The following is an 11,728-nucleotide window of genomic DNA, read 5'->3' as shown; positions in this document are numbered from 1 at the left end:
TCCAGTCCAATGCATTTTACAGGATGCTTTTATTAACCAACGTGTTTGTTGACTTTTTTAGGGGAAACGAAGACACAGGCGCACTCGGTGGTCGAGAATTCGTATGAAGAATTGCAAATCTAAAGTAGCTCAGGAGGAGGAAGCAGTCGATGACAAAGCTGAAAATGACGATAATAAATCGGAGAAAGGAGACCACAACAGTGAGGCCGAATCAGAACAATCCAATGAGTTTCCACCTGAAGATGCTTGTAAACACTGTGGCCTCGCCAACCACCCAGAACTGGTGAGTGATCGTCCATCAAGCGCAACCAATGGTGACAACATGAGTGGTGCAGACATGTGAATAAGTATTAATGTTGAGCTTATGCTGAGATGCGGAAGTAAGGTTTTTGGACCAATTAATTTGCCTGTAATGCCGAGTTCAGACTGCATGTTTTTGCTTTGTTTACACTGCAATATGGATCGGTGACAGGGGCTTTCACATTGCATGACTTTACTATAGGAAGAATCGCCGACAACTTCATCCAAACTACGTCTCACAGCCAAAAACACGTCGTATATCTTTTGTTATTAACTACATAATGAGAAAGAAGCCTTTAATGGGGTTGAACATGTACATGTTTGCTCACCTGGGTTTAAAGGGAATCAGCCATTTCTCCTAACCGTTGATAATAAACTAATTTCTTTCTGTATGAAACGTCAAACAGACACGGTTGCTCCTGAGTCCTGTCAAACCTCCATTAGTTTTTCCTCCATTTCGTGGGTCCAAATAAACCGAAAATGAGCGCTTTTAACTTCTCCCCCAGCCTCCCGCTGGCCTGCAGCAGGTATACACACACACGCACACACAAGTGAAAGCCGCTCTCTCATTGGCTGTAGGCGATCGCTGATGTTATTTTCAGTCAAAACTCAATTCACACAGCATGATTTCAATCGCAGACAACTCCAGATATTCAGCACGCCAAATATCTCTCAGGCATCGGCGACTCATCTGCGATTCTCTCAGATCGCGTCTTTGATAGTTCATACTGTGTGATTGTCACTCACGTGTACGAGCAGCGATTTTCCTGTGATTTCAGGCATTTGTCGGCGATTTCTCAAAACCTGTCGGCGAGCCAAAATCGGGGCTAAAATCACGCAGTCTGAACTAGGCATAAGGGAAATTACTAAAATATCAAATGGAAATAAAACGGTCAAATTGCTTGCTGTACAAATAATATATAAGAGTTTGTATCCTCGTATGTAGTTGTACTGACGCTTTGCGGCTGTGGTGATTCCAGCGCTTTTGAAATACATCGTGATTTTACTGTCTTTCTTTAGTACCAACATGCTCTGTTTTACAAACATCTTAAACTTATAAAGCTTATTCTTGCAGTGCAGCTGATCACAGAAAGTTAAACAGATCTTTTAATCATTGTTTCTTTGCCATTTCTGTTCTTTGGACATATGTACGTGTTACTTTGGAGACATGTTAATGTTCTGTCAATCAATTCGGTGGGTGGGGAATAGCGCGCACTTATGCCACGTTGTGGTGGGCCTCAAAAACACCGGGATATGGATCCAATTTTATTGTCAGCACATTTAAAAAAAGAGACTTGTTGTGTTTATATCCCTCCAAAATAGCTGTGGACACAATATACCTACACACAGTTCTGTCTAACAGCTTCCAAAAGTTGATTTTGCATCATACTGTAGGTGCCCTTTAAAGAAACTGTTGATTGAGTAATTAATGTTTTTTTATATATTCTAATGAAACAGGATTCATCTGTTTTCTTGTGTATGTCTGTGTCAGATCCTGCTGTGTGACCTGTGTGACAGTGGCTATCATACGGCCTGTCTGAGGCCTCCGCTGATGATTATTCCTGATGGAGAATGGTTCTGTCCGCCCTGCCAGCACGTATGCAATTCAGCTTCTGTGTGTGTGTGTGTGTGTGTGTGCGTGTGTGTGTGTGTGTGTGTGTGTGTGTGTGTGTGTGTGTGCGTGTGCGTGTGCGTGTGTGTGTGCGTATGCGTGTGCGTGTGCGTGTGTGTGTGTGTGTGTGTGTGTGTGTGTGTATGTGTATGTATGTGTGTGTGTGTGTGTATGCGCGCGCACTGTATTAATGTGTGTGTGTTGTCGTTTACAGAAGCTTCTCTGTGAGAGGCTGGAGGAGCAGCTTCAGAATCTGGACACTGCTTTGAAAAAGAAGGAAAGAGCTGAACGCAGGTACAGATTCACACACACACACACACACACGTGCATGCACATATTATGGATAATGATTGGTTGCATGAGATTCAGACTTTTGGTCGTTGTATTCTCTCTTACAGACGTGAGCGGTTAGTATATGTGGGCATCAGCGTGGAGAACATTATACCTGGCCCAGTGAGTATGCCATGGGTTTGTGTTTTGTTTTGTTTTTTAATTTATTTATATTTATTTAGCGTTATTTAATTTTATTTATTTCAATTTCTTTTCTTTTTTTATTTTATATATATATATATTTTTTAAATTATATTGTTATTTTGTTTATTTTATAATAATAATAATAATAATAATAATTATTATTATTATTATTATTATTATTATTGTTGTTGTTGGTATTATTATTATCATTATTTTATTATTATTATTTATATAATTATTATTTTTATGTTTTTATAATGTCCCATACTTTTTTCATTTCCTGTAACAATGTGAAGAATATACTGTATCATCCTCCGTTTTACCATGTGCTATACTATAGTATAGTAAATTATGGCATGTATGCTAAGCCAGATCTCAATTAACAGGGAAATATGCTTTTTAAAATCTATTTAGCTGCAACTATTATTAACTAGTTGGTTTTAAATGTGTGCTTCTTCTTCATGCCAGGATGGTGATGGGGAGGATAGCTTGATAGAGAAGAAAAAAGACCCAAAGAAGAGTAAAAATCTGGGACGGCGATCGACTAGAACGAGGAAATCCATCAGTTATAGGTAATCAATAATTCTGGGAACAATTTACAATGAGGATTTCTTTGTTAATGTCTAACAGTTGAACTAATAAAGAAAAGTTTACAAAAAGTAATGCATACTGTAACATTCTGTACTAGTATCATGCTAATAACATGCTAATCCATGCTAGAATCATGCTAATAACATGCTAATTCATGCTAGAATCATGTTATTAACATGCTTATTCATGTTAGAATGATGCTAATAACATGCACATTCATGCTAGAATCATGCTAATAACATGCTAACCCATGCTACAAACATGCTAATACATGCTAGAAACATGCTCATAGCATGTTAATTCATGGTAGAATCATGCTTATAACATGATGTTTTGTACTAGAATCATGCTAATTACATGCTAATCTATGCTACAATCATGCTAATAACATGCTAATTCATGCTAGAATCATGTTAACAACATGCTAATCCATGCTAGAATCATGTTATTAACATGCTAATTCATGTTAGAATGATGCTAATAACATGCACATTCATGCTAGAATCATGCTAATAACATGCTAACCCATGCTACAAACATGCTAATGCATGCTAGAAACATGCTAATAGCATGCTAATTCATGCTAGAATCATGCTTATAACATGATGATTTGTACTAAAATCATGCTAATTACATGCTAATCCATGCTAGAATCATGCTAATAACATGCTAATTCATACTAGAATTTTGTTAATAACATGCTAATTCATACTAGAATCGTACTAATAGCATGCTAATTTGTACTAGAATCATGCTAATAACATGCTTATACTAGAATCATGATAACATGTTAATTCATGCTAAAATCATGCTAACAACATGCTAATTTGTACTACAATCATGCTAATCCATGCTAGAATCATGCTAATAACATGCTAATCCATGCTAGAATCATGTTAACAACATGCTAATCCATGCTAGAATCATGTTAACAACATGCTAATCCATGCTAGAATCATGTTATTAACATGCTAATCCATGCTAGAATCAAATCAAATTAAAACTAAAACAAAATAAAAGCTAATTCATGGTAAGTTAATTATATCCAGGCTTTGTCAAGCCAGCCTCAAAGTTTGTCTGGATGAACTTTACTATCTAGTTATTATTATTACTAATCCTATATTCATTATTATTATCACAAAGTTACTATTATTAATTAATGATTATTATTTACTATTATTTTTATTATTAATAATTACTTTAGTTTTTGATGATCTTGTATCATTTAGTTACATTATAAACATAAAAGAAATATACTATATACTATAATATACACACACACACACACGTCATGTTTTAAAACTATTTTAATTTTTAAGGTAAAAAATATTAGCCCCCTTAAGCAATTGTCTAGAGAACAAACCCTTGTTATACAATGACTTGCTTATGTACACTTACTTGCCTAATTAACCTAGTTAAGCCTTTAAATGTCAATCTTAGCTGAATACTAGTATCTTGAAAAGTATCTAGTCAAATATTATGTACTGTCATCATGGTAAAAATAAAATAAATCAATTTATACAACAGTTTGACGGCATAAACGTGTAAATAAAAAAGAAAATTAAACACAGAGAGTCTAAAAAGTCTTTTTATACGAGGAACTACTTTCTTCCGCCGTTAATTTACATCTGCAGCTGACGTCAGAACAACAGAAACCGCTCCTACTTCACAAAGATCACTTTAGAGCTAGTAATTGAATGATTCTCTAGCGTAATGTCTAAAGTGATGACAAAACTGGTGGTTTTACATTTTAAGATTATAAGGCTGAACGTCTTGAAATGCCATCAGTCTACAGAGATTCCCCAGTATTTCTCTGTTGCAATCACAATAATTAACCCAGAAAAGCCAAAGCAAAGCAAACACTAGCAGATTACTATGGTATAAATACAGCACTACAACATAGAAAAGAAAGAGATCGATTTAGAAAGTCACTTACCTGTTTTATAATGATTTGATCAGCTGTAGTTAAAAAATTACGCTAAGTTTTCCTCCTCCAAGGTTTTATTATGCTTTCTCTTTTCCCATCTTGTTGGGGAAAGTCAACCATCTTTATTCAATGGCAACTGCTGATGCGCTGAATCTCCTAAATTATAAATATTTTAAATAGGCACTATCCTTATAAATAAACGGCATATTTCCAATCTAATCAACTACATTCTTGCCTAAAAAAGCCTGAAAAGTACATTATGTTGTCCAACAGCTGCAATATTTGTCAGACTGTGGTGAGTTTATTGATCGGCTGTCACTCTATGTGGACGGAGTAAGGCTGATTGATACTTCTGCGTCAAGCGCACGCGTATGCTACGACGCAGCCTACGCATTGACGCATAGCCCTATGCGAGGCCGTCGGCGTCGCTGACGTGCACCTCTCAGAAAATGTAACTACACGTCGCAACGACGCATAGCGCAAGCTCTGTGATTGGTCGGCTTGGTAGCGGTGACGAGTCAGGGCGGGAGCGAGAGCCGCACAAGCGGCGCGAGCCCAATAGAGCGATTGTTTACAAGTGTGGAGTCGCGTGAAGGAGCTTCAGATAGAAAGTTTTGTTTTGTGTTTACCTCATAGTTAAAGTTGTTGCACGTCTGCCGGTTCCTGCCGCAAAATGAGCGAGTTTGAGCCACTTGTACATTCAGGAAGCGTTTAGAAAGAACAAAACACAGGCGAAGAAACTCGACACAGAGACACATTTACACCTCACTGCCCACTAGCGTTTCGGAAGTGTTAATGCAGACCAACAGAGACAGCGCGCAGTAGTATAAATGCACAGCTACGCGCGTTACATGCGCCGTGGGTTACGCCGGTCACTTGACGCAGAAGTATAAACCAGGCTTAATACTGAAGGGTGAAGAGGCTGTAGGAGTTCTGATATTGCAGAATATTGCACGGCTATCAGCCAATCAGATTCGAGATATAAATATCTCTTGTTAAATAAATGTATATAATAACCGGCTCATTGAGGCATAATAACCGCCAGCCATAATGACGAAGTGGCCCTCAGTAAAAAAAATAATGAGTTTGACTCCCCTGTCTGCCAGAAATAAACTGACTAACTGTTCATTTTCTGTACCATCGACCAGATTTGATGATTTTGATGAAGCCATTGATGAAGCGATAGAGGAAGACCTGCAGGATTCAGAAGGAGGAGGTGTGTTGCATAAGACATGTTGTAATATATGTTTACTGTATGTCTTATAGTATGTGTGTAGTTGCAGGTTGAATGTGGTGACGGTGTGTTTGTGCTTCAGCTGCTGGTGGTGGTAAACCGGTGGCGAATGTCGTGACGCAGCAGAAAAGCGCAGTGAACAGAGAGAGTCGGCGGCCGGTCAAACCTGTGGCTCCACGCAAGAAAAAACGTCGGCGGCTCAATGATCTGGACAGTGACAGTACGGTGGACGAAGAGGAGAGCGAGGACGAGTTTCAGCTCAGTGAAAGGTTGAGCATGTTTTTCGTTCATTAATTTTCCTTCGGCTTAGTTCCTTTATCCATCAGTGGTAGCCACAGTGGAATGAACCGCCAACTTATCCAGTGAATGTTGTACGCAGCGGATGCCCTTCCAACTGAAACCCAGAACTGGGAAATACCCATACACATACACTACAGCCAATTTAGTTTGTTCAATTCACCCATACCACGTGTTTGGACTGTGTGGGAAACCGGAGCACCCGGAGGAAACCCACGCCAACATGGGGAGAGCATGCAAACTCCACACAGAAAGTGCTAACCACTGAGCCAGAGGGCCACCCCTGTCTACATTTTAACGATACACTAATTCTCGCATCCTTGCTAAATATATTCCTTTTCATTTTTTTTCCAGCATGGAGGAGGACTTTGTGGTTTCGGGTGATGGTGCGTCTGATGGTGATGTGGGCTCTTATGAGGGCAGTGAATGGGGCAGTGGTGAAAGTGAAGCTGAAAACAAACCAGCGTCTCGGAGAACGGGAAAACCCGCACAAACCCGGAGAAGCAGACGGAGCAAACGCAGACCTGCAGCCCGACGAAGAGGATCCTCAGAGGAAGACCTGCTAGACTCTGAGGAGGAGGAGGAGGAGGAGGACATGGGTTTGTTTGAGTTTTATATTTGGTTTATATAAAATAATTAATTCTGCTTTAAAGCTGTTTAAGGGGTTAGTTCACCCCAAAATGAGCTTCGTTCATCTTCAGAAAACAAATGAAGATGTGTTAGAATAAATCCAAGAGCTGTCTGACCCTAGACAACAAGGGTCACGAGACATTTGAAGTCCAGAAAAGAAACCAAAAACATTCCATGTGACTTTTAATAGTTCAACTGTACTCATAGCTCCGAGAACACCTTTGTGCATTTTTGGCACAGCTCTTAGAGCTTTACTGATTCAAATGATTCATTCAGTGTTAGGTTCCAGTAAACTATTCACTGATTCAAATTATCCAGTAGATGATTTACTGATTCAATTGATCCATTTAGAGTGAGTCTCCAGTAAATTATTCACTGATTCAATTGATTCATTTAAAGCAGGGGTGTCAAACTCAATTCCTAGAGGGCCGAAGCCCTGAACAGTTTAGTTCCAACCCTACTCCAACACACTTACTTGTAGGTTTCAAACAAGCCTGAAGGACTCAATTAGTTTGATCAGGTGTGTTTAATTAGGGTTGGAACTAAACTGTGCAGAGCTGCGACCCTTTTGGAACTGAGTTTAACACCTGTGATTTAGAGTGAGTCTCCAGTAAATTATTCACTGATTCAATTGATTCATTCAGAGTGAGTCTCCAGTAAATTATTCACTGATTCAATTGATTCATTCAGAGTGAGTCTCCAGTAAATTATTCACTGATTCAATTGATTCATTCAGAGTGAGTCTCCAGTAAATTATTCACTGATTCAATTGATTCATTCAGAGTGAGTCTCCAGTAAATTATTCACTGATTCAATTGATTCATTCAGAGTGAGTCTCCAGTAAATTATTCACTGATTCATTTGATTCATTCAGAGTGAGTCTCCAGTAAATTATTCACTGATTCAATTGATTCATTCAGAGTGATTCTCCAGTAAATGATTTGTTATAATTCAAATGACTCATTCAGAGTCATCTTATTCAGTAACTGATTCACTGATTCAGATCCATTCAGAGTGAAACACTGATTCAAATGATCCATTCAGTGAGTCTCCAGTAAATGATTAGCTGATTCAAATGATTAAATCAGATTGAGGTTTCAGTAAAGTTTCACCGATTCAAATGATCCATTCAGAGTGAGTTTTGTAAATGACTCGCTGATTAAAATGAATAATTCTGATCGAGTGTCCAGTAAATTATCCACTAATTCAAATGAACCATTTAGGGCGAGTCTCCAGTAAATATTTCACTGATTCAAATTACCCATTCGGAGTGAGTCTCCAGCAAATGACTCGCTAATTCAAATGATCCATTCAGAGTGAGCTTCCAGTAAAAGATTTACTGATTCAATTTGATTCATTCGAGTGAGTCTCCAGTAGATGATTCGCTGATGCAAATAAACCATTCAGTGTGAGCTTCCAGTAAATGACTCACTGATTCAAATTAACCATTTAGAGTGAGTGTCCAGTAAATGACTCACTGATTCAAATTAACCATTTAGAGTGAGTGTCCAGTAAATGATTTACAGATTTTTACTAACTGATCTGAATGTGTCTGTATGGGTGTTTACACTTGAATTTTCAGTGTGGTTACTAGAGTATCACAAGTGTTGGTAATTCAACTTTCTTGAACTATAGATAAGTACTTTAACAAAGTACTTGGACTCTGCTGCAGTCTATTAGGGTATCTGTACTTTTACTCAAGTGCCTAATTTGTGTACTTTGTCCATTATTGTAGTTAAGTGGCTTACTCAGAGCCTTAGTGTCATTGAATGAACTTTTTTACGGCTGGTTTTAATCTGGCAGAAACAGAAGGCTCTGACTGCAGTGACACTGAAGTGGATGTGAACAGACGACGTCCGCGGCGGAGTCACAACTCTCAGGTCAACTACTACGAGACGTCAGAGTCTGAAGGCTCACAGAAGCCGTCGGATCAGAAACACTCGTCTCATGCTCACCGGCGACGGCTGTCCAGCTCCAACAGTGAAGGTGAGCGCAAACACACTCTTGTGTTAAAGGCCCCATGAAATTAAAATACAGTTTTGTAGATTTTAGTATCAGTGTTGTTGGATGTAAGGATGTCTGTTGTTAGTTTTTAGGATAGCTAGTGCACACCAAAACAGTGACATAATTTGCATATATGAGATACACAATTACTGGCCACTTTATTAGGTACACCTTACTAGTACTAGGTTGGAGCCCCTTTTGCCTTCAGAACTGCCCTGATCCTTCTTGGCATACAAGATACTGGAAATATTCTGGATTTTGCTCCATATTGACATGATAGCATCACGCAGTTGCTGCAGATTTGTCAGCTGCACATCCATACATTTACTTTTTCTATTAAAAATCTGTCATTTGTGTGCTTTTTTTCACCAAATCAGTCACATAATTGATGAATTTGGCAATTAAAAAGTTAAAATCCTGCAGATTTTCTAAACAGCTTAGTAGATTTGATCAGAACTGAGGTTGTTTAACAGATTTATGCAAAAAAAAGTAAAAATAAATATTAATCTGATGCATTTTTACAGCAGTTTAATGCAGTTTATGTGTTCATCCTGAACATACAAAAGGGTGGGCAATATGAACAGTGCACAAGGGTCAATTTCATTTCCCCGTATGCATGTCCTGACTCTAAAAGAGCCACTAGAGAAGTAAATAGTTGTGATCTCGTCCCATATTTCCAGAATCTGCGCTCTCTAAAGACTTTAAGCCAAAGGTGGTCCTTCAGAGATCAGATCGCGTACAGAAGAAGTGCACGCCTGCGGGCGAAGACTCCAAACACAGGCACAAACTAATAAAACAGAGGCCGCAGAGGAGCTCCAGTGAAGACGAGGAAGAGGACGGAGGAGAAACAGAGGAGTCCGAGGATGAAGAGCGACCGATGCGCAAAAGATCCAACCGCATTGAAACAGACGAGGAGGAAGAGGAAGACACACGAGGAAATGTGAGGTGGAAGCACATTAGGCACAATGGTTTGGTTGCAGCTCAGCAGGAGGAGGAGGAGGAGGAGGATGATGATGATGAAGAGGATGAGGAAGAGTTCACGGGAGTCACGGACCTTGTTAACTTTGTTTTCGACAGTGAACAGTTGTCATGATGTGCTCAGTAGCTCAAATACGTTTATTTTTCTCAGCCACTTTCACAGGAATGTCCCTCATCGGCCACCGTAAGTCTCCAGGGGTCTCATTTAAAAACCTATTTTTGCGTACAAAGGGCAGAATAGATTTAACTTGGTGTATTAATGATTATGGCTCGTACACTCCAAAAGTATATTGTCGCTGCTTGTTTAAACTACTCATTAAGGCTGAGCTGAAACATCACAATTCCATATTGTTTTATGTTACATTTGTAAAAACATTGAAGGTCACTTAATCGACTTGTGTTGGGACAACATGATGGAGAGGTGTGGATCCCAGCATTAGTGTGTTTAGTGATTCAATTAAATCAGTATTAAAATTAAAGGGATAGTTCACCCAAAAATGAAAGTTTTGACATTGTTTACTCACCATTGACTTTTTCCAAACATTCAGGAGTTTGTTTTTTGAATGCTGAAAACCATTGACCTTTTTACCTACTGTGGAAGTCAATGGTTACCGGTTTTCAGCATTCTTCAAAATATCTTGTTTTCTGTTCAACAGAAGAAACAATGAGGTTTATAAGCACTTAATGGTGAATAAATATTGACTAAATAGTTTTTCCACTCTGTTGAACACAATAGAAGATATTTTGAAGAATGCTGAAAACAATTGACTTCATGTGTTTTTCCTACTGTGGAAGTCAATGGTTACCGGTTTTCAGCAGTCTTCAAATTATCTTCTTTTGTGTTCAACGGAGCAAAAAATAAGGTTTTAAATATGTTTTTAAAAACTTGAGCATGAATAAATACTGACTAAATAAGTTTTTTTCCCTCTGTTGACCACAAAAGAAGATATTTTGAAGAATTCTGAAAAGCATTGACTTTAATAGCATGTGTTTTCCTACTATGGAAGTCAATAGTTACCAGTTTTCAGCATTCTTTAAAATATCTTCTTTTGTGTTCAACAGAAAAAATAAAGATGTTAAAGATGTTTTTAAAAACGTGAGGGTGAATAAATACCAACTAAATAGTATTTTCTCTGTGTTGAACACGAGAAGATATTTTGAAGAATGCTGAAAATGCTTGAGTTTTTTTCTTACTATGGGAGTCAATGGTTACCGGTTTTCAGCATTCTTCAAAATATCTTCTTTTGTGTTCAACAGAAGAAATAAAGAGGTTTATAAGCACTTGAGGGTGAATAAATATAACTAAATAGTATTTTCTTTCGGTTGAACACAAGAGAAGATATTTTGAAGAATGCTGAAAATGCTTGAGTTTTTTTCTTACTATGGAAGTCAATGGTTACCGGTTTTCAGCATTCTTTAAAATATCTTCTTTTGTGTTCAACAGAAAAAATAAAGATGTTAAAGATGTTTTTAAAAGCGTGAGGGTGAATAAATACCAACTAAATGGTATTTTCTTTCGGTTGAACACAAGAGAAGATATTTTGAAGAATGCTGAAAATGCTTGAGTTTTTTTCTTACTGTGGAAGTCAATGGTTATCAGTTTTCAGCATTCTTCAAAATATCTACTTTTGTGTTCAACAGAAGAAACAAGGTGATTTTTAAGCACTAGAGGGTGAAAAAA

The 11,728-nt window shown here is 38.0% G+C and overlaps 1 protein-coding gene across 5 annotated transcripts in view; it reads left to right on the top strand.

The window, feature by feature from the left end:
* Positions 1–11,728, top strand: part of rsf1a (remodeling and spacing factor 1a) — a 29,977-nt gene that overhangs the window by 14,471 nt on the left and 3,778 nt on the right. Inside the window, exons 7-17 of one of the 5 annotated variants that reach the window (XM_087292781.1) lie at positions 62–283; positions 1,793–1,897; positions 2,127–2,206; positions 2,311–2,365; positions 2,855–2,958; positions 6,053–6,120; positions 6,221–6,407; positions 6,790–7,034; positions 8,869–9,051; positions 9,750–10,668; positions 11,458–11,646. In XM_087292781.1, the coding sequence (XP_087148907.1) occupies positions 62–283; positions 1,793–1,897; positions 2,127–2,206; positions 2,311–2,365; positions 2,855–2,958; positions 6,053–6,120; positions 6,221–6,407; positions 6,790–7,034; positions 8,869–9,051; positions 9,750–10,162 (1,662 nt within the window). In that variant the 3' untranslated portion in view covers positions 10,163–10,668; positions 11,458–11,646. Of the gene's footprint in view, positions 1–61; positions 284–1,792; positions 1,898–2,126; positions 2,207–2,310; positions 2,366–2,854; positions 2,959–6,052; positions 6,121–6,220; positions 6,408–6,789; positions 7,470–7,663; positions 8,520–8,564; positions 9,494–9,749; positions 11,263–11,457; positions 11,647–11,728 lie in introns of those variants that run through there. The other 4 variants (XM_087292780.1, XM_087292779.1, XM_087292782.1 and 1 more) reach the window with 4 other exon arrangements.

The sequence above is a fragment of the Danio rerio genome, chromosome 18 (genome assembly GCF_052040795.2).
Source record: "Danio rerio strain M-AB ecotype USA chromosome 18, GRCz13ab, whole genome shotgun sequence".
NCBI lineage: Eukaryota > Metazoa > Chordata > Actinopteri > Cypriniformes > Danionidae > Danio > Danio rerio.
Note: the sequence above shows the minus strand (reverse complement) of the source record. Positions and strands in the feature narration are given on the sequence as shown.